Source organism: Lucilia cuprina, chromosome 3, assembly GCF_022045245.1.
Source record: "Lucilia cuprina isolate Lc7/37 chromosome 3, ASM2204524v1, whole genome shotgun sequence".
In the NCBI taxonomy this organism is placed as follows: domain Eukaryota; kingdom Metazoa; phylum Arthropoda; class Insecta; order Diptera; family Calliphoridae; genus Lucilia; species Lucilia cuprina.
The window spans coordinates 54297630-54324080 of record NC_060951.1 but is presented as its reverse complement, the minus strand read 5'-3'; the positions used below and the strand labels follow the sequence as shown (position 1 = coordinate 54324080).

At 24.8% G+C, this 26451-nt stretch overlaps 1 protein-coding gene across 2 annotated transcripts in view; it reads right to left on the bottom strand.

Annotated features, from left to right (window-relative positions):
* LOC111676177 overlaps positions 1 to 22451 on the bottom strand; it is a 30832-nt gene extending 8381 nt beyond the window's left edge. For both annotated transcript variants that reach the window (XM_023437098.2, XM_023437099.2), the window contains exons 1-2: positions 22253 to 22451; positions 6103 to 6150 (exon numbers count right to left, since the gene is read on the bottom strand). In XM_023437098.2, coding sequence (XP_023292866.1) covers positions 6103 to 6150; positions 22253 to 22381 — 177 coding nt within the window. In that variant the 5' untranslated portion in view covers positions 22382 to 22451. The remainder of the gene's footprint in view (positions 1 to 6102; positions 6151 to 22252) is intronic.
* Between the last annotated feature and the right edge of the window lie 4000 nt (positions 22452 to 26451).

The window sequence follows — 26451 nt, the reverse complement described above, 5'->3', positions numbered from 1 at the left end:
AAAAAAGTTTAAAATTTAATTTGTAAAATTTTTGAAAAAACATAAAAAAATCTTTTTTTGTTATTTTTAAAATTTAAATTGAAATTAATGTTAAATAAATTATGTTTTGGTCTATTTGATTATTGTATTTCTATGCCTACATGGGTTATTTGGTTTAAGTTTAAATAATTTATGCAAATTTGATTGGGATTTGATCGCATTTTCTAATAATTAACAAGGTTGTTTTATTAGTTTATTATACGTATAGATGTGTTTTTCTAAAACCGCTAATACAGCTTCCACATACAACAACTGTACAAATACCAAAATTGTATTATAAAATAAACACACGCATATTACATATTGATTTTGGGGCAACACAATATTGTTTATTCATATACATGTTAGAAATTATATTAACATAAATACAAATACAAATCTAGTTTACACAGAAAGCATATATATATATACATACATATATGTATGTATTATGTTTAGAGGTTTATAATTTATACAAATATTGTTTATTACACCATTTAAATGGTTAATTAACAAACTAAGTATGCATAAATTAATAGTAAATAAAAAATATTATTATAAATTGTTGTAAAATTGTAGTTTATTTGAAAGCGAACATAACAAAAACGATTAAAAAATTTAGAAAAAATTAAGTTTATGAGGTAATGAACCAAATTTGAAATAATGATGAGAAACTGATTAATAAACTTACATAAATTTGTTAACATAAAAATCACTGCTTTACCAGCAATGTAAATTTGTTGTTTGAATAAAACAAACTAACAAAGAATTTCATTGTTGCAATGAAACAAATTGCTATATGCATTAAGCTGTTAATCCTAGAGATTTAAAGGCTTTTTTAAATGATGTTTTCATAGTTATCGCTTTTACTATTTTTTAAGCTTATGATAGCATATTTGGCAATACAAATTTCGAGTACTATAAACTAATTTGTTGTTTCTGCCTTAAAAATTATTGCCTCCTAATTTGTGCCCTACTAATTTATTACACACTATGAAAATGTTTTCAAAATTACACAAGACACTTTATTTTGATGTCAACCAAGTACAAGTGACCAACAAACCACATAATCTTTTCAGACATTTCATAGTTATTTGTGTCCTATAATGCTGACAAGACATTATTGTTGAATGTGTAAGTGAAAAAAAAAAATTCCCAAAAAAAAAAAAAAAAATATATTACACATGTTATAGCCAAAGTCATATTGGACAATTTGTCAAACTATACTATGTATACAAACAAATACTAGTTTGTGGAAAAAACGTAAAAAAAACTATAAGAAATATTTTCAAGTGTTAGTTTTATGACCTAGAGAGAAGAATATAGCAAAGAGATGAAAAAATATCCCCATGTCTAAACCAATTTGTCATTTTGTATACAAAGTGCTAAACGACGTTTTCGTTTAATTTTTTTCTTCTATTCCCAAACATTTTGAAATATTGAAATGCCAACATGTGGAGTAAAATGACTGAATACTTGTAGTTAAAAAAAAACGAAAAACATGAAAATTTAATTAAACCCAACGTTAACAAAATAAAAAAACAAAAGGATCTTAATCTTAAACAACATAAGTGTAACAAAATATTTTACAAATTTTTTTTCCAAACATATGTTACAAAGCATTTATATGCTCTAGTTTATAAATATAGATTTGTTTTCAAAAATTTAGACATTTTGATAGACATGTTGGGTTATCTGTTTCATATCACTAACCAACTAAGGTTAATAAGTTCACTTAATTATTACTCAAAACTGACAGACATCTTTAATATTTAATAAATAAAATAAACCATAAGAAGTATAACCCCCAAAACAGCATTTAAAAGCTCATTAAAAGATTTTAAAAGAAACCAAAATAAATATAATACAAATATTGATTAATATTTCGACATAAATTTTGGGAAAAAAAAACTAAAAAAAAAAGAAATATTAACACAGTTTAAAGAAATTTCCCTGGTGTTTTAATATGAACAAATGTTTAGTTTACAAATGTTTAAGTAATTTACCCCTTGTCTACAGGATCCATAAATTTTCAAAAAAAAAAAAAAAATATATATATAATAATGATTAACAACAATTAGAAATAGAAGGGGGACAGACCCAACACTTACATCCAAACACTTGAATAATAAAGAGTTTACAAAACTCTAAATTCCAAGAATATATTAATTTTGTAACTCCTCCCCCCTCGCTAGAGTTTTCTAAATAAATGACACCAAAATCAATTGTTTATATAAAATTTTGTATATATTTTTTCCATCGATTTCCATCAACACTTAAACAAATAATTTGAAAAAAAAAAGTATTAAAACATTTATAACAAAAACATAGCAAGTAATTATTTAATATCATTGTAGCAACAACTGCCGCAACAACTAAATTTTTTTTTGTTTACTCAGTTCTAATACGCAGTACTATAATTCCCGTGTGTTTCCCAATTTTGTTATAGTTTAGAGATGATCTTTTAATTGTTTTTCAAGTGTGAATTTGTATATAGATTTTGATTATTATTAACACGATGATGGATTTGTTTTGATTGTTTCCATATAAACTAAAAATCAAATTTTATTTTTGTAATACATAGTAAAAGGGGTTTTGAAATTGTTATATTAGAGTAAATAAACTCATTCGATATACATATCAACGAAATCATCAGCAGTCAACGACTGCAAATATTGACAACGTGTGTCAGTGAAAATTGTAATAAAAATTGAAAAAATGTTTTTCTATACATTATTTAATACTTTCATTTGTTTTACTCTCGCCCCCCAACCCCAAAAATCGAAAAAATTCATATATATTTATTCCTGTCATAGCTTTGAAGTGTTTATTTTATGCCACACACATACACAAATAAAGGCATATCACAAAACAATTGTTTAAATTAAGCAAATAATACTATGAATTTATTTAAAATGGAAAAAATAGAAAACAATTTATACATTTTTATAGGAATTATTTGAAAAAAAGAAAAAATATTGTGAAAGTAATAAATGTCATCTCATACATGTTATTAGTTGGTTAGTTAGTGTGTGTGTATGTGTGTGGTTTGTTTAAGGAAGTATGACAAACGTGTGTGTATGTGTATTGGAGCTGTTATTTTAATTGTTATTAAAAAGGGTAAAGTAATCGGTTTTGAATTAGTATCAAGAGGTACTTTTTTACTTTCTGGATCAAATGGACTTCTCATTGTTATTAGTTGGTTAGTTAGTGTGTGTGTGGTTTGTTTAAGGAAGTATGACAAAAGTGTGGGTATGTGTATTGGAGCTGTTGATTTAATTATTCTTTTAAAAGGTAAAGTAATCGGCTTTGAAATTGTAATTTTAGTTTCTGGAATCAAATGGACCTCTTAATATATATATATTTTTAGAACTTTTGGTTTGATTAAATTAAATGAATAAAATTGAGTTGAAAATAAGTTTAATTTAGATATGATCAAGATTGAAATGTCAACAAAATGTGATTAATTCAAAAATTGTTTTCTTAATTTAAGCACGGTTTCTACTTAATCTTGAATTAAATTTTAGGAATTTTTCAACAATAATAGGACTTTTGGTCCAAGAATTTAATTTCAACAGCTATTGGAATCTATGACAACCTTCAATGACTTGTGATTCGTTACTGAATCAACTCTGTATTCATTCTTCTGAAAGAGGGTACTTTATATTCGTTATCAAAACAACACTAGATATTCCATACTTTTTTGACTGATTATAAATTCCCATCATATACCATTATTAAGCCTACAATTACACAGGAAAATACATACAAATGTGTATATGTATACAAATTTTTATTTAACTCTAACTAAACATCATGCAAGTATTCATTATATCTCTGTGTTTGATGTTTGAGAAAAAAACAAACTAAAGGAAGTTTTATTGGTTAAATTTAAAATAAATATTTGTAAAATGTGACAAAGAGTATTTGTAAATTATTCCACTTTTATAAATAAGCCTTTTATCACACAAACAAAAAGGAAAACAAGAGAAAAAGAAAAAAATTTAATAGATTTCACTGATAAAAATATAGGAAAATATTTGAATTAAAAACAATTTTATGAATAAAAAGTCACGCGTCAGTATTATTGATAAATTAAAAAAATATCGAAACACAAAGATAAAAAGTATTGAGGGAGTAAAGACTAAAATGAACAACTAGTTACATTTCCCTTTAACTATTTTTTTTCTTGCTTTTGAAATATTGAACGTGTGGCATATTTAATATATTTCCCTTTTCTTATATTGATTAACATCATATTAGTAGAAAGACACATGTTTGTTAAAAGATTATTTTGGAAAATCATTTAGATTATCTTTTGGGTATTAAACTAAAAAGCTTAAGGGAGGTTATTCAAAGCTAAGTTTTGTTATTATAAACAAATTTAGTTAAGGAAATTCAATACTTTTTATAAAGTAATTGATTTTTTTTGTAGGATTTTTGCCTTAAGTAAAGTGTCTTCATTAATTTAGGAAATAAAAAAAGAATTGCTGAAAACTAGTTGGAAAGAATTCTTACATTTTAGCGAGTAACTTATTTAATAGTCCTTCCATTCGAAACAGAAAATATGTTCAATGTCATTTGAAAAAAAAATTGCTTCTATTTAAAACTATTTTGTTTAACAAAACGCAAAAATCTTGTTAAAATATGTTCTTGAAAAAAAAGTATTCACTTGAATTTTTGTAATTTTATTTTTTTGGCCTGATAAGAGTCCTTTTTGTCGCAGTAACCAACACATCCACACAGTTATATAAAAAATCTTGTTACTATATAAGGGATATTTGTAGTTTTAACCTTGTTTTTCTTTTTTTTTTTCTTGCTGCTTGTTCATATTTTTAGTCATTGCTCTAGTTACTAAACAGAGCACAGTGCTCGAAATAATATTTAAAAACTAACAAAATAGTGAACAAAAAAAAAAAATATATTTTGTATTTTATAGCTTCCTTTTTTATGAACAAGAGCAAAAGGCCTTCCTGTTATTCTTTTGTGCATGGTAAAGTCATCTCTGTAGTTTTCCTTTTTAGCAGTGGAGGATTTTTTGCTAAGTTTGCATGTACGAAAAAAAATTTAAGGCAAAACTGCCCTAGGTATGGTTTTAGATTTTTTATTATTATTTTTGGTTTTATCGATAAATTTTCAATTGACCCAATTCTGCTACATATATTTTTATTATATTCTAAAAAAATGTTACGTACATTTGTTTGCTTTCTTATTATAGTTTTTTTTTATATTCAAAAACTACGATGACAACAACTATTGAAATGTTTATACCAATAAGCGGCTTTTTGGTAACACAATTGTAAATTTACTATGTTTTTTTATTATACTATTGCAATATCCATATAAATATAGAAAAAAGACAATGACTTTACCGTCAAATGCATTCATACATTTCATTTAAAGGCAAAAACCTATAGTTTATTATTGTTACAACAAATAGAATGAAGAAAAATAAAACCAACTTCGCAAAACAAAAATGAGTGCAGTTGCAAATATATTTATTGTATCTAGTCGGTGGTCTTGTTTGATCATATATAAATGGATTTAGTTTTCTTTCAAACTTTGTTTTTGAGAAAAAGGAAATGTGTTTCAAAGAATTTGTTTCGTTTTTTTTCATACTTTATCTATGAGGCATGCAATTGTTATAAAAAGGGGATTTATGTTTTGCATGTGTGTGTATTTTCAACGCGGATGTCATTAAAGGGGAAACAAATTTATGATTATGTGTATTTAAACTAGAGAATATAAAGGGCAAAAGTTAAACAGTTTAAAAATTTATTTAAGACTCAAATATTTAAATATTTTTTTAGGTTTTTGGGGTAATTTTAGCAAAATTTTAAAGGTTCTTTACTTTTAGTGCTTGGGAAAATAATTATGGTTTTCTAACTGTTTAAAAGGGACTATAAACACATTTAAGTTTTTTTTAAGGTCATGCCAACATTTAAGGGGTAGAGGCATATTTGATTTTAATAATACAGTGAAATATTAAGAAAATATAAAAAATAAATTAAAATATTTATATTACTTAATAAAACAATAAACATTTAAAAAGGTGTTTATTGTAAAGCTTATAAAAATACTTACATTTTTACAATCCTCGAAATCCATACAATGATGCCAATCTTGAACAAACTGCAATAAAGAAAGAAAAGGGAACAAATTAATAAAAATATATTAAACATTTAAGAAAATATCTAATTCAAAGTTTTAAAACAGAGTTAGGTAAAGAGCCTCTTTCACTCTAGCTTGCACACATACTTATGCATACTTATGTATTCTCTGCCTGCTTAAGAGGTAGTGCAAAGCACTACCTCTATATAACTTAAACTTAAATTATTAATGTGACTAGTGCTGGGGGACAGGCTTAGTGGCTAGTAGCAAAACTTTTTCAGCAACAGAAAAGCTTAACTGAAGATTCAATTAAAGATAGCTTTATTATTTTATTATAAAGATAATTTTCTTTTTAAAAGTCCACATAACCAATATAAACTGTAATATTCATTAATTACCACATAATTAAATTATTTTCAAATTTGTTAATTATTATAAAACTTAAAATATATTTATTATAAAACCAAATATCATGACAGTAGTAGACCTTCTCCCATGTTAACAAGTCATAAATCTTAAAAGACTTAAATATGCTCAACTATTGAGTTGTTTATTACAATAATGATAAATATATCTATCAAATTTAACATTAAATACAAAACTAAAATATTTAAACATCAAACTGCAAAATCTAACACCAAATAAACATGTTAAAAGCTGCCTTAATAAAGCCGACAAAACGACAACTATAAACTACAATTAATGATATATTTCCCATCTATTTCCACAGCTTTAGGGCCCCTTAAACACCCCTATATATTATAGAAATAGCAAAAATGTAGAGATGCTCTTCAATATATGTATATCAAGCTATAAATATTAAAACATAAATCATTTCATTTAAAACTAAGACAAGCAACTAACAAACACATTTTTAACATTTTCATTTTCAAATAGATTTTTCTTTTATTATATATTTCACTTTAAATTTAGAACAGCTACAGGAAAAAAAGAGTATTTGTATAAAAAAAAACTGAAAAATAGAACAAAATAATATATTTGATATTAAAAGCTATATATTTTTTTGTTGTGTTAATATTGAAATATGTGTAGTATAATTCAAATAACATTCTAAATGCAGCAGCAATATTTTCAGCATAATGTGCTGGCAACTGCTGTGTATAGTTTCCCCCCTTTTGGGCTAGTGTTAATTTGAAATAGAAAAATATATTTGTATATTTGAAATATACATGAAATATACATATATTTTTGACTTGTTGTTTTTATGTTTTTTTATGGCTAAGTTAATGTGGTGATTATTTAGCCTTTTAATTGGTTAAGAGCAAAAGCGTTTTTATTTGAACGTTGATAATGCCACCCTGAACGTTGTTGCATGCTCCAAATGCTTTAAGTGCCTACAATTTGTTAAGTATTTTTTAGCTCTTTTTTTCTAGATTTGTTATGCAGTTGATGGGTGTTAAATACAAAATACAAATGTTAATACCACCTTTATTTTGTTAAGACCTGCAAAACATTAGCGACAGCTCGCCTCCTCCTCATCATCATCATCGTCATTACCATTAAAATCTTCAGTTGACATTATTTATTGCAAGCAAAAGTTAGAAAAAATCCATAAAAAACAACGTATGTAAGTAGTTTTATAAACAACCAAGCAAAACTCAGGGGGCTTATAACATTTCGTAAGATTTTTATTTTCTTTTTTGGTGAAAAGAAATAAATTTAAGACAAAGTATAGAAAAAATAAACAAACGACATGAACATAAACTTAAGAATTTATATCTTAATTATGTCAATGTTTCCGAAAAACGGGAAAATTAAAAACAAAATGAATTCATTAAAAAAATATTATTATTTAATTGCAAGTTTTATTAATGCATTAAATTTTTGAAGAATTATTATTAATAATTTATTTAATGAGGGCTATAAAATGAGATTGCTTTTTTAATTTTTTAAGAGCTTTATAAAAATATAAATGTTTTTTTAATGTATTAAATAGATTATATAGACTAAATAAAATAGACATAATTTTAACCCTAAAAAATCAGTCTAGCTGATAGTTTTATGTTAGAGAGGTATTAATATTAAAATAACACCGAAGAATAGAGAGTTATAATAAGTTAAACAAGCATACAAAGTTATCTTTTAGTTCTCACAAAGTCTTCAGAAAACATATTTAAGATATAAATTCAATAGTTCTGTCCAAGAAGGTAATTAAAATGCAAATAACACCGAAGCAAAGAGTGTTTTATTTAAGTTAGCTTAAGCTAAGCTTTTTTCCTTAAAGAAAACTTGTTTTCATACAAAGGTCTGCTGGTTTCCTATGAAACCTAAAGAACATATTATAAATTTCTCTCTAAGTTGTTGCTGTTTATTATTGAAAACATGTTGCATCATGTTAAAATTTCAAATTGCGTATTACAATAATAAAAATTAAAAATTCTTTAAAATAACAAATTTTGAAACAGCTTGTTTTTTAACCTTTACAAAATATCCCAAAATTAGCATATTAGAAATCTTGCATAAATTACAACACAATTAAACAGCTGTTGCTAAAGAAGGGTTGTAAAATTACCACACATAGTAAAGTCTAAATTTTATTGTTTTTCATGCTAATAACTTCAAACTAACGAAGAAACATAAAAAGGAAATATGTATAGAAAAAAATCAGATATCAGATAATATTCTATTGAACCTGAATTTCATTATTAATAAATACAAAGAAGAAGTGTTATTGTTTTGGAAATTACAGAGACAAAAATCTTAGGATTATGTGCGGTAGGTCGTGTTATTTAAAGAAAACTATTTTGCTTTAGGGGGAAAAAGATTTTGAAAATGACCTTTTGTTTTCACTTAAACAATTCAGTTGAATATTTTTTTTTTTTTTCATTGTATTGTTAATTTATTGTCAAGCATTTCCGCAGAGTCACTATTACTCGTACCTAAGACAATTTTTTTGTTTTTCACATTCAATTGAATTTATTATAATGTTTAATAATGCTTGAAAAAAAAACTCTGAAATATCATAAAAACTCTTTTTATGTTAGTGAAAATATATGTATGTATATGACATGTCATATTTTCTGTTTCTTTTTGTTACGGTCTTAAACACAAAAGGACACCATTGGCTTGCGTTTTCTTCTTTTTTCTTTAGTAGCTTCCCTGCTTTAAGTGGTAATATGTAGTGTTGCATGTAACTGCAGTAGCATTACTACCATTTTTATTGAATGCATGCATATATATACATACGTATAAAGCCTGTGTGGCAGGAATGAATGAATTTTGAAATGAATGAAAGTATGAATGGTTGAATGAACAATTGCAGCAGTAGCTGCTTGTTAATACTGAAAAAAAGAATATGGCGTTCTAGGGGTTCCCAAGATCTTATAGTATTATTCAACTTTAGCTATATCTCTTTTTATGTTGCAATTTTTTCTATAGAAATTGTGTTGTTTTTATTGTTGGCAAAAATATATGTCACTTTCCTCATAAAAGGAGGGTCTTATTTGTGTTAATTATTTGTAATTAAAGAAATTTTAAAGGGATGTTGATTAATGTTAAAACATTTGATTTAAAATTGTTCAAATTTTAAGGGAGTTTGGTAGTGATTTTAATTTTGTCCTTTTTTATTGTAATAAGCATGACGAAAACAATAGCCTGCCTAAAGCAAAATTTGCTATGCTAAAATATTGTTATTTTTTTTCTTTTTGCCTATAAAATTAATCATTTGTCCAGCCCTAATATAAATTATGTGTATTATGCCTTTCATAATTAATGGCTTGATAAGTCTTAATGTGTCAATTTTTTTTCTGTTATACTTTTTTATATGTTTATCATTGTTTTAACATTTTTTATGTTGTTTTTTTTTTGTTCTGTAATATTCTTAATAGATATTAAAAACAATAACCCGAGGCTTAGTTAAGTAAATTGTTCCAAAATAAAGTTAATGCTGAAAAAAAAATCATATTGACAAATAGCCCTCATCAGTTAAAGAATATAATATACATACATTTTTTCAACAATAAACAAAAAAAATATTAATGTTAAAATAACAAAAATATATAACAATGTAAAATACATACATAATTCTCTTTCAGGAAATTAATCATATTTTTCTGTACAGATCATTTTTGTTCAGAAAATATTTGTTAAAAACTTGTTTAATGTTTTAAGGCTGTTTTTTTATGGTCATCATCGTCATTGTTAATGTAAAATGATCCCTGGCTTTGGTGTCAAACATACTTACATGCATATGTTTGTAGATATGTAAAACCCTTTTACATACATAAGTATACTTATTTTTACATAAATGTACTGACAAGTTTTTTTATGGCATTTTCTGTACAATTACCATATTCAAGTGGTCAAACATGTTTAAATTACAAAAAAAAAAAACATAGTTGACATTGTTGTTAATGTTGCACATGCAGCAAAACAATAATTAATTACACATATGAAAGAAATGTTCAATATTTTCATCATTACAAGACGTCATGTATGTAGTATCTTTAAAGTAAATACTACACCCTGGACATAATTATAAGTATTTACTTAAGTGTATATTCTTTTCTTTGTTTTTCTGTTTTAAAACTAATTTCTTTGTTTTTTGTCGTCTAGTTGAACCAATTGTTATTGTCTTCAGACAGTTTAAATCAATGTTAATTTGTGCATGTTCATAAATTAAAAATTATTGCTTTCAATTGCTATTGTTTTCTTTTCTTTTTACTGCTGGAGTTCAATTGATGCTTAACTAATAAAATATCTATAAGTTGGTTTTTTTATTTTTTTTATTCTCGGAAATTTTATTAAAAATCCATCAACATTTATTGCTGCAATTTAGAACAAGAAAACAACAAATCTTAAATGATTTTTATTGTTCAATTTTATGTTAATTGCCAGCCAATTAGGTCGGGGGTAACTATTTAAATGAATTTGGCATTTCATATAATATTTCATAATAACAATGAAATATTCATTAATAACAAGACACAAATAAAGAAAGACAGCTGTTATGGGAAAATTTTGTTTGCTGTCACAAAGTATATAAAAGTGAAAAATTAGTTTTAGAATTTATAAACGTATTTAACTCTAGGACATGAAAATTACATAGTAATTTGTCCTTGATTTAATTTAAAGCTCTTTAAAGCTTTATTTTTTTGCAACGTCGAAAAATGTTATCGTTTCTTTGCAATTTAGGCCGAATTTTATTTAGTTTAAAGCTTTTTTCTCATTTCATTAATATTTGTCTGAATCAACTTCCAAAGCAGCGAACAAACTATGAGAACTAAACATAAATATATCCAGGACACAAACACTAATTGCCGTGAAATACTAATAATATGATTGAAGTAACCAATAATATGATTGGTTAGCTTTTATGCTAACCAAAAAATTAACAAACTCCGCTCTCTGCAACGAAAGTTATAGTTTTTTCTCTTTTCAATAGCCTATTAATTAAAAAATTATCAAAGTAAAAAAGATTATAATGTTATGGGCAACCAATAATTTTAAATTATTATTTAAATAATAAATTTAAATCATAATTTTCAACATATAATCCTCTTTTCTATTAAGTATTAAAGGGGTTAAATGTATATACAAAATATTTCCCAGTAGGCGTTAATTTGAAAATATCTATAATATATTTTTAGCTGCTAACATCAAATAAAAATGTTCTCATATAAAAATGAAATGAAAGAAGAAAAAAAAAAACACTTTTGAAATTTTCTAAATATACAAAATTGTAACCATTTACGAAAATATTCTATTTTATAATATTATTTTTATGATACACACAGCTGCGTCCAATAACAAACAGAAAACAGAAATGTTTTCTTTACACTCAGAAAATATTAAAGAATTTCCTTTAATAAAATAGAAAATGAAAAATTCTATTTTTTATATAAATTATACTAAAATTTTTCATGAAAATTTATGTTATGGGAAAAATCTATAAGGTCAGTTTGCTTGTTAGTTGAAATAGCTTTAACTTTAATGATCTCTTGGCCATAATAATAATAAAAAAAATGTAACAGTGTGTAAACAACAAACATAGTATATATGGTCAACAAACAGATAAATAATTTATTTTTTATTATACTTAATTTGTTAAAAACAAAAAAAAGGAAAAACATTTTTTTCTTTTAATTTTTATTTCATTTTTTCATTTTTGGCTGCTAATTAGTAATCGTAAATTTTGCGGTCATAAATTTTATATGTTGGTAGAGGCAATATACAAAAAACAGAAAAACAAAAAATGTGTTGAATTTGATTTGTACGAAACCAGATGAAAAACAGCAAAAAGAAAATAATTCACAACATGTTTAAAGCCATCATATAATCATAATAATAGTCATCATAAAATATCATAAAAAATAAAGCTCAAAGGAATTAACATTTGGCAAATAAATTAAATATAATAAAAAATATACATACATTTTTTAAGCATAAACATTATAACTTTAAATAAAATTTAAATAAAAGATTATTTTAGAAAAGCTAAAAAGAACATTTCTAATTTTACTTAAAATTTTGAAATGTTCTTTTTCCAAATTCTTAAAATATTTATTTAATGTCATTGTTTTATCATTTCTGACAAACATTTAAAGAATTGTTTAAATTTTCTAGATTATAGATTATTAATATTTACCTTATGTTACCAATAATAATAATAACATTTAGTAGTAATAATAATCATTATTAGGTTGAAGTTTTTTTTTGTCATTGTTGTCAAATATTTGAAAATTTTAATTGGAAAAGGGTTTTTTCTTTAAAACATTCTTGTCATTTTGAATTACCTTTAACAAACAGTTATAGATAGTCTAAAACAAATACCAAGTCAATTCAACTCAATTCAATATTATTTTAATAACTAGATAGCAATAACAACAACAATAATAATGAAAATACATAATATTATATTGGAAGTGCTGTTTTGTTTATTTAACCAGATAGTTAGTTAGATGGTCTTATAGTTAGTTCTCTCTATAAAGTTTTTTTTTATACATCATGCATAAATACTTCATATAATAAACATATTTTTTTGTGTGGTTGTTGTTGTTTTTGTTGATTTTTTGTATGAATAAAAAAACACAAAAAATAATAATAATAATGGTATTGTATTGTTTTTATATCTTTTAAGTAGTACGTGCTTAGAATTATAATGTCATGATATATAAACAAATATGAATGAATATACGTATAATTTGTTTTTATTAGATTTTAATAAAAATTATTGGGTTAGGGGAAAAAAGTACATAGGAAAATTATTTAAATTGATAAATTTGTAGCAGCAAACTTTTAAAGCTTTAAAGTTCATTTTGATATTTGAAAATGTGTTTCAAATTATAAACTTTAAATATAATTAAACACTTTCCAATTAAAAAGCTCTCAAAGGTATTTATTGCTTAAATTGAGCTTTTCTCTTGCTTTTCACATCAGAAGTATTACGAATGAAAATAATGTGATCATAAACTACATAATTTATAAAAAAAGCTTTTATAATAATATACAAGCAACAAAGTTTTTACATATGTTGCTGAATTGAAAGAATATTAAGCAGATTTTAAAGCTTATTAATATAAGCTGCAACTAGAGCTTTTAAAAAGAGTGGAAAATAAGTGCTAGTATTACACATTCTTAGAAACTTTTGCTTCGCTGCTGTTCGTTGAAATTACATAGAGCTTTTTCATAAACACTTTCAAAGTCCAACATTTTAAGAATTTTAACTTTACCCCTACACGATAGACATCACATTATTATAATAATCATTTTAAAAAGTCTATTAAAAACCTGCAGAGAGAGAAGGAGTGAAAGAAAACAACACTACAGCAGTAATTATTAATGTTAACACTCTTTTGCACGCTGCTTTGCTACAGTAGTTGCAACACCCCGTTTTTAAACTATATACTTTCATCAAGCTTTCCCATAACGTTTTTTTTTTTAAATTTTTCTAAGGGAAATGTTAGTTTGTGCAAAAATGAAAACACTTGCATACTTAAACAACATAGAAAAAAAACAGCACGTTCTGTAATGCAACCCATTATTAGACGAAACGAGTGTATTATAAAGTAGTAATAGTGTAGTTGTTTTTTTCATATTTTATTATTTATAAGTTTTGTAGCATTAGAATTTCCCTCATTTCCGTTGTTTATATACAAACACAGGAAGTCAAGTACCGCCTGTTAAACTGACTTTTTCTTTTTTTATAATAACTTTTTTTTGTTTATTTCAACACACTTTGTTTGCAAATAAATGCCATGATATCAAAAATTATATGTATATTGTGTTTATAAACAAAAATATTATTAAAATAAAAGAAATCCTCTAACAGCGTTTATGGCTTAAAAAGTTCGACTTTTTTTGGAAACAAAGAAAAAAAGAAATCATTGCCATGAAATAAATAAAAAAGGAACAATTAAGCAGCTTAAATGCCGCCGTTAAACTACCACAATTATATATTTTTGCCCAACACCCCTAACAAAAAGTCACCCCATCCTTTTGCTCTTGTCTTTATAGAAAATTTGAAATTATTTGAACAATTTTAATTTTGGAAATGGAACAGTAATACGAAGAAAAAACTAAAATACTGAAATTAAATGTAAATTCGTTGAACAATTTGTTTAAGAATTTTTGTGTGTTATTTCTTTATATTTAAAGATTTGCATAACTAATGAAACAATCTTTTTTTTTTGTTTCTTACTTGTATGCTTAGTTTGTTTCACAAATAAAAAGATCTTCAACACATTGCGTTTGCTGGGTACCTTATATATACATATTTGGGGTGTTTTTTTTAGTTGAAATAAAGTTTGATTCAAAAATTCATTTAATTTTTTTAAATTTAAATTTCTTAAATTTTGTTTTACTCTTAACTTAAACAGAACAGCATAACGAATTCAATTTGTTTGGGGTTAATGTCTGCTGTCGGAAAGTCTCAATGCATACATGTTGTTGGTTATATGTAGTGTATATGGTGGTGGTGTTATATATGAGAAATCATGTTAAATGAGCCACCTTAAAGGTATCATCATCTTATAAATAAAAAGAGAAAAGCGTAACATGATTTCTTTTCTTCTTATGTTCATCTTTATAAGCAGGAATTTAAATATTTGACATTAGCAAAGCAATTAAACAAAAGGGTTTTCACAATTATAAACTAAAGCATGTAAAACATGTTTGAAATACTTTTTTAATTCTTTTCAGTTTTCTTTTCTTTATTTTTGGTAAAGAATTTTAAATACAATTTCTTTAAGTCTTTGTTGGTATTTAAAACTCTATACAAAAGACAAGATAGTGAAATGTGTAGCGTAAATAATAATGAAAAAGAAAAATTGGATTATGAAAAGGATTTTGTTGGGAAATTGTTTTTACAGCCAAAGAAAATAAATGGTAAAATATTTGTTAAAAAAAAGGTTGTAACTAATTTATTAAGTCATTTGAAATTTAATTAAAAGAGCAATCGAGTGTAAGAAATAAAAAAGAAGTTTTATTTCAAAACTTGCTATAAAATCTTGTTACTATACCACTTCTTAGGAAGTTAAGTTTATGGCAAAAAAAAGTTTCAAATTAAACTTTTTTGAGCTTTTGGAATTAATTTTTGAATTCCACCTAGAAAAGAGCTTTCAACTAAGCGAAAAATTTTCAAGTTAGCTTACATTTTGACTTCTTAAGAAGTCCATTGGATTTTGAAAACAACTTTTTCCCCTTTAAAACTTTTAATTGCCTATGAAAGCTCCGTTATTGTACTAACACTTTTCCCCAGTGTATGTAATTAATTTGTAAAAGATTTCTAAAATTAATAAAAAAGGTTAAATTTCTGTTTTATTTAACAACAACTATGTGTATACATTTAAATAAAAATAAATCTCATTTTTGCACACATGAGTTTGGTTTGAATATAAATGTAAACATATTTCTTAAAACTAAAACCAAATAAACCACATTTAGAGGAATTTTCTTTTACTGTTTATGCTTAAAAAATAAAACCCAAAAACGCTTGCCTTAAGGTATGAACATAACAGGGAATGGAGAAGGAGCAGCAGTTAAGCTGCTTGCTTGCTATTCATCCTCAACAATAGTTTGACATATAAATTTAAACAAAAACCTAACACACTATTTTAGTTAAACAAATAGGGTACTTATATGTGTGTAAATATACAAAAAGCAGTATTACCACAAAAAACCATATTTAAGCCAACCTCTACAAGAGTTAAGTTAAAAAATATGTTTAAGGGCCAAAAAATGTAAGAGGGAAAAAACTCTTTCATTTTATAAAGTTTATTGTTATTGTCAGCCCAACAAACCATAGAAGCAACCAACCTTATATGTAATCAGCCAACCAACCAAACAAACATGGGATCATTCATTCATTTATTTATTTAAACAACAACTATAGTATGGTTAGGACAACTTGTTATATGCCAAAATACTAGAGTTACCTTAATTTTTTGTTGTGCTGTTTATATCTTTTTTTTTGCATTAAAAACTAAAGAGAAAAACTTAATAATGTTTTTAAGCATTTTACTTATTACATATACACATATGTATGAAAACGAAATATAGTTTGGTAAAATGCTGAATTGCTATGCAAAAAGAATGTGTATAGTAAGTGCTAGTTGTAGTTCTTTTGGTGCGACTGTATATGTGGAAAAACTAATTTTCTTTTGTTGGTGTTTATTTTCATTGTTGCTGTTTGCAGCTTTTGTTTTTGGCACTCACGTAAACAGGCAAATAAACGACTGCATTTTACAATAATATTATTATAAAATGCATTAAACAAAAAAGTACATTTCAAAGGAAATATACATTTTCTACTAACAAATATGTAGGTTACCTTAAAACAACCAAAGAAAAACAACAATTACTGGTTTTATTTAAAATAACAAGTTTAAAAATATATTAAATATAACTAAAGCTAAGTTTAAAAGATCAACGAGTAAAAACCCCTTTAGGTTTAAGTTCTTTAAATAATTAAGTGTTTAAAAAAAATTTCAAATATTTTTCTCATTTCCTGTATAAGAAGAAAACAAGTGATCTTTTTCTTATCCAATAAAATGTTAATCAACAAAAGAAAATTATTAAAATTCAATCAAGCAACAAATTATTTATTGTGTAAAAAAACGCAAAATGAACATTATCTTTTAACAATTTTATCTAGATCAACATATGTATGTATAGACTACATACAGAAAAAAAGGAGTCTAAATTACATATAAATTATAATGCTTGTAGCTTTAAGCTAAAATTAAGGTAAAATAGATACTGACAAATCAATTAAATAAATGTTTACATTTTTTTTGTTTTCTCTATGCAGCTTTTTTTGTAGATTTCATTCGGTTGTAGTTGTTATGTTTTTTTAGTTTTCAGAAAAAAAAACATAGAAACCAACAAACTATAATCAAGTAACTTAAAACCCATAACATTTTCTGAGGTTGTTAAAGTTTGTAAAGTTGTTACAGAATGTAAGCAAATTTAAAGGGACGTAGGAAAATTTGCATTTTGTATAACTTTAAAAGCAAAAAATAGAACAGCAAGATCACTGGATTATAATTGTATAAGAGATCATCAGATATGTACTTTATATATTGCTAACTAGAGCTTTTTTTTAATAAAGCTTTCAATAAAGGAGGTTAAGATTACAAAAAATTATAACTTACAAAGTTCACATTTTCAATACATAAGAAAAGCTTTACAAAAGTTCTAAGCTTAAATAAAATAATTATACTTATTTATTATATATCCCTTTAAATTTGACCATACCCTGTTACTATACAGCAGAAAAACTTAAGGCAAAAAAATATTTTAAAAGATCAAGTCAAAGTATTTGTTTAAGCTGGGTGGAAAGCAATAACAACAAAATAAAGCTATAAAAAACCAACATAAGCTAGAAATAAACAAAAAAACGATCGCAAAAAAAATTGAATAAAATGATCACCAGTGGAGAGGAAAATTGCATTCGTGAGTTTGGTTTTTGCTAAAGCTGTTTTTTTGTCTACTCAACTCCCTACTCTATATATATTAGTGTAGAGTTTTTGTGTAACAAGTAACAAGCGGCACGCATGTTGTTGAAAAAATATAGATGAATTTCTGAATCCAACACCGTAGCCTGTTTTATAAAACATGGTAAACTAAACTAAAGCTTAAAGGCAATAACCCCAGTTAGAGTAGATATTAAATTTTAGTGCAGAAAGAAAAGCAATTTAATTTCAATTCGTTTGTTTATGGCTCAAAACAGCAAAACTAATAATTGCACGCATTTTTTTTATTTTGAACATTTTTTTTTAAAACAGTCAGTTTTAAAATAAAAACTGGCAGTTGTAATAGTTTCAATTGGCTAGAGCAAAAAAAAAAAAAAAAGAAAAAAAAAACAAAAACAAGATAAAAAAGTAACCATAAAAACAATTATCTGTTGCTTAAACTAGATCTTCAGACTCCCACAGTGCTACAGAAAAAAAGAATCTCTCATGGTGGATCATTTTCAGTTTTTGAAGTTTCTACTTTACACATGTTAAACTTTGAAATGACGTTGTATTAAAAATATGACATTAAATTTAAAAAAAAAAATCCCATATATATTGCGATCGTATATTTCCTAGTACAAAACATATTTGCAGATAAATTAATTTTAATTTGTGTTTCAGACTCTTGCTGACTTTACATGATTAAATATGCAAAATGCGTAAGAAGACAAAAAGGATTGGGGCATGATAATAATGATTCGTTATGGTTTGTTCATATATATATGAATAGTGTTGTTGTTAATGTCAATTTTTATATGTGTAATTTTATTTCTGTATGAGAATTTTTAGTTGTTTTATTAGAGTTTATTGGCAAAAAAAAAAATAATAAAATGCTTAAGAAAAAATAAGAAAGGAAATGTCAATCATAATTTTTTAAACTAAAAAAAGAATAATTTGCAATAAAACAAACGACTGAACAAAGTTTATGGTGAATTATTGATCGTTAAGAAATGACTTATTAGGAATTTTAATTTATAAGAAAATATATTAGAATTGAAAGCTAACAAGTAAATAATAAAATGTTGGTTAAATTATGTAAATTCTAATAATATGATAATGAGAATTTGTTAAGAAATAAATGGCAAAAGGTGATCATTGTTAAATATGTAAATGTATGAGATTTTTATTTAGTAAAGGAAATGCTTTGCTAATGCTAAGCTTTGATCAGAAATCAAATCAACTTCAGAATAAAACTCACATAAAACTCTAGGCAAACATAAGATTTGAAGTCAAGTTCAAATTTTGAGTAATATTGTTATTAATAATTTGAATACATACTTAACTTAATATATAATATTAAGCAATTTATGAAAAGTTTTTCTTAAAAAAAATCTACTTTTTTAAGCTATATTTATTTAAAACTTAAATTTTTTATATGTATATTTACATAATATAAACACAATTTAATGATAAAAAATTTAACACTTTTAAATTTCAATCTTATATATTTAAAACTAAAAACAATGTCAATAATTTTTTTTTAACTTTTTTTCAACAAAATGTTATATTGTTTACTTTAAACAATAACAATTAATTAAATTTTCTTTTTTTTATTAAATAAATTTAATTTATTGTTTATTTAACTAAACATTAAACTCAATTATAAGCATAATAAAAAATGTTAGACAAAAAAAAACTAAAATTTCTGGCATAAATCATAAAAAAATTATAAAAGAGTTTTAGACTAAACTAAACAAATATTAAATTTAGTAATTAAAAAAAATATGAACAAACAATTAAAAATAATATTGCTAAACTATTTTAATGCTTATTTAAATAGTTAAAATATTAACCCAAGTCATTATTTACTTGACCACAAGTTAAGCGCGCTTTTTTTCAAATTTAAATTTTTCCATTTATGGCTATTTTTCATAAAGTTTTTTACATATTTGTTTAAAATATGAAAAGCAAAAAAAACAAAAAAATAAAAAAACTAAAACTCAATTCAATATTTATTTAAAAAACAATAAACGATTATAAACTACTGAAACTCATACTGGTTGATGATAGTGACTGTTGGACTGCTATAAACTATAAACTATGTTATGATTGACATATTTGGTTAGTTTTATGGCAATTTTTCTATATTTGTATGAATAAATGTGACGATGAAGAGAACTGTGTTAAAATAAACAAATATTCCAATATTTTATGACCATATTCCCAAACAGAAGAAGTAAAAATAAAATCGAGTAGAAAAAAAAGAGTTGATTTGAAACTGGTAAATACACACTAGGAAAGTTTGGGGTTCGTTTTTATTTATTATTTTCTGCTGGTAAATATTTATTTTATTGAAATCAACCTAAATAAATATACAAAAATTGACATTTTTAGTTGCTTTTTGGTTTCCATACAAGAGAAAAACAAAAAGATAACATTAGCAGAAGCTGATGAAAGTTAAACAAATTATAAAAAGACAAAAAATTGTTAATAATAAAACATTTAAACTCAATTAAATATTGTTAAACAAATACCAGATAAGTTTCAAAATATTATTTATGATCAGTGAAAAATTGTATTTTTATCAAAGGTTTTCATTTTGGTAAATTTAGTGCTGTGGGTTATAAAATTTTATGACTTTTGTTTTGGAAAAGGTAGAGTAAAAAAGTTTTATTATTTTGTCTTTATATATTTGAGGCTTTTTTTATCAAAGTTTTATCACAATTTTTTTAGAATTTATGAGTTTTTGTGGAAATACTTATGTTCGCATTTTCATTGTTTTATTTTTCACAATATGTACTACTGTGTTATGTTTGTTGTTAAAAGTAATACAACCCCTAAACAGAGTATTGATTTTCTAGAGTTTAATGTATTTTTACTTTTTGTTGTCGTTGTTTATTTGCAACAATTCTACAAAATACAACAAAAAGTAATATAGTAAAACGAAATGATTTTCAACAACTTTTAACTATTATAGTCGTTTATATATATATTTTTTTGCGGATTTTATAGCCCTAGTCATATTACGTCGGGGAATGTTATGGTTATTTTTGTCAGCCATTTACTTTAGCTACATAAATCGAGCTCATTTATTTCCAAAATACACTAACTCAAAAACAAACTTAAAAAAATCCTTTTAAAAATTTCAAGTTTTTTCTACTATTGTTTAAATAACTATAGAATTGAACATATAAACCGGAAATGAATTTATATATCAATTTAAACCAATCTAAATTTTTAATCATAATAGAAATTTCGAAAAAGTTTCTAAAACTACATATGTTTCGAAAAATACTTATTTTTGACTTAACACACTTTTAAAGTTAATAAGTAAATCTGAACATAGCTAAAAACATTTGTTAGTTTTTGTGCTAAATAGCATGAGTAACAAAGATGTTAATGAGCATTTGATATTTTTGTGTACAAAATTTAATTACCCACGCAAATGTTGACAACACTTGATGTTAAATCGTAATTGTACCATAAAATGAGATGTTGAACAAACATTAAAAAATATATGAAACATTTTCAGTAATGACACATGAAACATTTTCAGTAATGACATCGTTTTTTTTTTTCCCGTATTCCTTTTTTCTACTCTAGCTTTACGTATGCTTGTCATTTTTTTAAAAATAAGAAAACATTTAAAACATGTAAAACTTTGTCATAATTTTTTTTTTGCTGTTGTAGTATTGTACTTTTTCTTGTTAGGTTTTGAGCTGTGTATAGTCATTATTTTGTCGATTTTTATGATGGTAGTAATAACCCCAAAATGTTGCTAAAGTCACGTGCAGATCATAATCTTTTACATGTTCATACTACTTCATAAATAGATGTTTTTCTTCATCTTCTACGTTGCTTGTATGTATGTATATATAGATGTTATAATAAGCATATGTAAAAATGAATGAAAACATATTAATATTTCAGTCTGTCCCTACATTCAGTTAAAGGTATAATATGTAGTATGTAATTTGAAAAGTTTAACATTTTATGCCTTCAAACCATCAGTTTTACTTTTACTTTGTTTTTTTGTGTTATTTTCATAAAAAAAGTAGAAAAAATCTTCTTTCAGTTTAACTCTTCGTTTCTTTTTAATTGAACAAAAGACATTCTATAATCCTTCTATTCAAATGTCAGTGTGTCTTTTGTCTACAATATTTGTTCGTAACTAGACACATGTAGTTTTTTTTTTTTTGTAAACCTACCTTTTGATAGCAACTTTGGCGGCATCTAAATAGATCCTTCGATCCAACTGCCTGAGCAGATATAAATCCAAATAAAGTAATGGCGGTAAATGCCATAAGATGGGTATTGATATTTTTACAGCACAACATTTTGGTTTTTTTGTTTAATAACTTTTATTTTCTTTAAATTTTTTTAATAAAAAAATAATTTTTTTAATATATAATTTTAAATCTTTTTTCACAGATTTTTAATTTTTTTTATAATTTTATTATGGTTTTTCTTTATTTATACACTTTTTATTTATGCTTTTAAATATATATTTCCATATGTTTTATTTTCAAATAATTTTTCATATCTCTGTTTATTGGTTAAATCACACGTAAATATTTTTCGTTCTTGTTTTTAACGTAAATTTTTCGTTTGTGTTTTCTTTTTTCTATTACAAGTATTTTTGTTAAAATTTCGTTTTTCTGTTTAACAAATAACAAAAAAAGTTCTGTTCTACCGTTTACACGACATTTATCCACAAAGACTTATTGAATACTAAATTTTTGTAACTCAAAGACAAAACATTTTAACATTATGTTGAAGTTGTTTTTCTTCTATAGACAACGCAACCAAAATTTTTAATGGGCAACTTCGAACCATTGAAATCAAACAACCTCAAACTTAGTTACAACCATCCGTCTATCTATCCGTCCATATGTCTTTGTTAAGGTTAGGTACAGTAATTTAAAGCAAAATAAAGATAATATTTAGCTGATGAACATAAAAATGTTTGAGCTACAAGAAGTTGTTGCAAGTGAATTTGTTGCCAACAAAATGAGTTATTGTTGTAAAGAGACAAAGAAGGTATAATGGCCGGCTGTTTTAATAGAATATCATCTTTTAAAGCTAAATAGGAAAAAAATTAAACAGAAAACTAAATTTATAAAATTGTAATGGAAAAAAGATAAATGTTAAAGGTTCGAACATGCAACCTAATGAGTTTGAAGTGTTGATAGAAAAAAATAACACAATAAAAATGAATTGTGCATGAGAATAAATGGTTAAACTTAAAGAGGGAAAATGAGTGCAAAAATTTAATTTGACGTTATGATTTTTTTTTAAATAAGATTTTTTAAAATTTGTTCAATATTTATTTCAAAACTCAATAAAGTTTTAAAATTTAAAATTTTCACAACAGACTTTCAATAACATTTTATTCCCTTTGATCTGACTGGACAAAAGGAGAGATAAACCAATTTCTCTAGGAAACTGATTAATCAGTAAATAATTAACAATAAATTTTATTTTACAAGCAAAACCGGCAAAATATATTAAAAAACATTAAGCCAAATCCCTTTTAAAAATGCTATTATCCAAATACCCATTTCAAAATCATTAAATAACCCCCTAAAATGTTCAAGTTGTAAGTGCATAAAATACAAATACCATTCTTCACATTTGCAGTAATTTTGCTTAAATTGTGAATTTTTTAAATTCCAAGTTGTAACATGTTGCATTTGGGGTTGCTTTAAAGCATTTTTTTATTATTATAATAAAATACAAAAAATAAAGCACGTGTAATTGTACAATACTTGGGAAGTAATACGCAAGCGTTAGAAAATGTAAATAGAACAAGTTTTAAGATGGAAGTAATTAGAGAAGCACCTAAAAATGTGATATAAAACAAAAGAAAAAAAATCAAACAAAATAAAACATAAACATAAGTCAAATCTTTTGTTGTATAGAAAATAAAATCGACAACAAAAAAAGCAGATAAGCATAAATCTGCAGAGCAACACAAAAACTAACCAACAACGAACCTCAATTAAGACAAAAGTATCTTAAAGATACAAACACGACAAACTGCTAAAGCCTAAAAAAACGTTATAAACAAAACATGGCTATACACAAAAACGAACATTCAAACAGGTTACAAACAAACAATAACTTCAAACAACATAAAAATCAATCTACACGACGATACCAAATAAAAGTAGCTAAGTTGCTAGTCCAACCAAATGTATCTGAAAGATACATGCAACATCAAACGCTAATACTTTACGTAGGTTGCAATCTTTGCACAACCCTATAAAACTACATAAATTCTTTAACTTATTTCCAATCATTAAACAACTCAAACATGTTGCCTACCAACACAAAGAGTGCGATTTCGAATGGCTTATGAAAGGGGAAAATTTAATTTCGAAAAGTGTTCATACCAAATGTTGTATCAAAAACATATTAAACATTTTAAAAACATGTTGGAAATCAATTCTTGAAATAGATTTTATCATCATATTCCTTTAAAATTATACTTATAAAGTTTGAAGGTCATTTAAAAAGATACCCAAAGAAAACATAACAACCTTAAATTTTCAACTATTACACTTCGAACACTTTTTCATACAAGTGTTCGAAGTGTAATAGAAACAGCAGTCTGGCTATTCTTTAAATATGTTTGTAAAGTGTGTACGTCTAGCATAATCTAAAAATATGTTTGGCAAAAAATGTTTCAAAAACGCCTACAACTCTCAACTTGTTCTTATCCAAAAAATACACAACACACCATAAGTACGAAGCAATGACATTCGAGAAATCCCAAAAATATAGAAATGAATACAAACACATATGTTAGACAAATTTTTGGTTTTTCAATTTTAGGCGTCTCTAACAGTTGTAAAAACAATAACAAAAAGACGACTATTTTATGCAATTGTTTTCAGTATAAAAGCCAAATAAGGCGGTTTTCTATACCTGTTTTCTTCAAATTCATCAACTGCAATTTTGGGACTGACACATTGGTAAAGAAAACTAAATAAATACTTACTTAATATGGTATAAAGACCTTAAGGCATTTCCCAAAACTAAAAAAATAAAAAAAAAAACACCAAACTACCTGCTTGCTATCTAAAACTCTTGCTTAAAAGATCACTGAAAAAAGATACTCTCATTAAGCCGTATTTGTTTTATTGTTTGATCAGAGTGGATCAGTCAAATTCATAGAATTGTTTATGTTAGTCTTTTTTACGTAAATTCTTTAGGATTTTTTAATGTTTTGCAATTTTTTGTTTACTATCGCAAATTTATGTAATAGCATTTTAAGTAGGATTTTAACAGGAATTTTGTTTTATTACTAATTCACTAATTATCTGAGAACAAGAAAATATGAATTAAGGTGAGGAAAAGGTAATATGATGATTTAAGAATTTGTCAACACTATTATTTTTGGGTATGAGTTTTGAAAACTAATAAAATAGGAAATAATATTTTAAAGCAGAACTTTGGAATTATACATTGTCCATATGTAAAGGTTTCATGTGCACAAATATTCTTAGAAACAAATTTTTAAAAACCAATTTCAAAATTTTTAAAGCAAATATATGTCTTTTCCCATATCCAAAATCGAATATTATATTAACAATTGTTAATTAAACCTTTTTTATTGAACCAAAATCACACAAAATCATACAGTAAATTGTGTTATATTTTTGTATTATTTTATGTAGAGAAGTACATATTTATTATCTTATTCACATATTTTTATACATATATTTTTTGCTAAAAATCATATTAATACTAACTTTACTACGAATAAACTGGCAGAACAGGAGAATTACTTTTTTAAATTATCAATTATTTAATTAGATTTTAGAAAGCTTTCAATTTATGATTTATTTTACAAAAGAGCGATTATTCATAGTTAAATATATTAAAACGTCAATTTTATATTTTTAATTAGCTTTCAATTAAAAAGTTTTTGGTATATATATAAGGCATTATGTAATACAAATAACTATAAAAGACGCTGTCCAGCCTAACCCCCGTATTCATAATCGCTTGTTTTAGGTTTATTTTCCATACAAAATTCCTAAAAAAACATCAACCACTTTATTAAGCATTTATGAATATGGGAGAATATTTCCAAAAATATTGAAATTATAAAAGATGTCTATAAACAAGACATCTATAAACAAGCACTAGACTATAGACTACACAATAAACTAGGCTATAGACTAGACTGTAGAATAAAATAGAATAGATACCAGCCCAGCCTAGACCATAGATTTAACTATAGGCTAGCCTAGACTATTGACTAGAGTTTAAACTGGCGTATAGACCAGTCAGAGTAGACTAGACTATAGACTAGACTATAGACTAGACTATAGACTAGACTATAGACTAGACTATAGACTAGACTATAGACTAGACTATAGACTAGACTATAGACTAG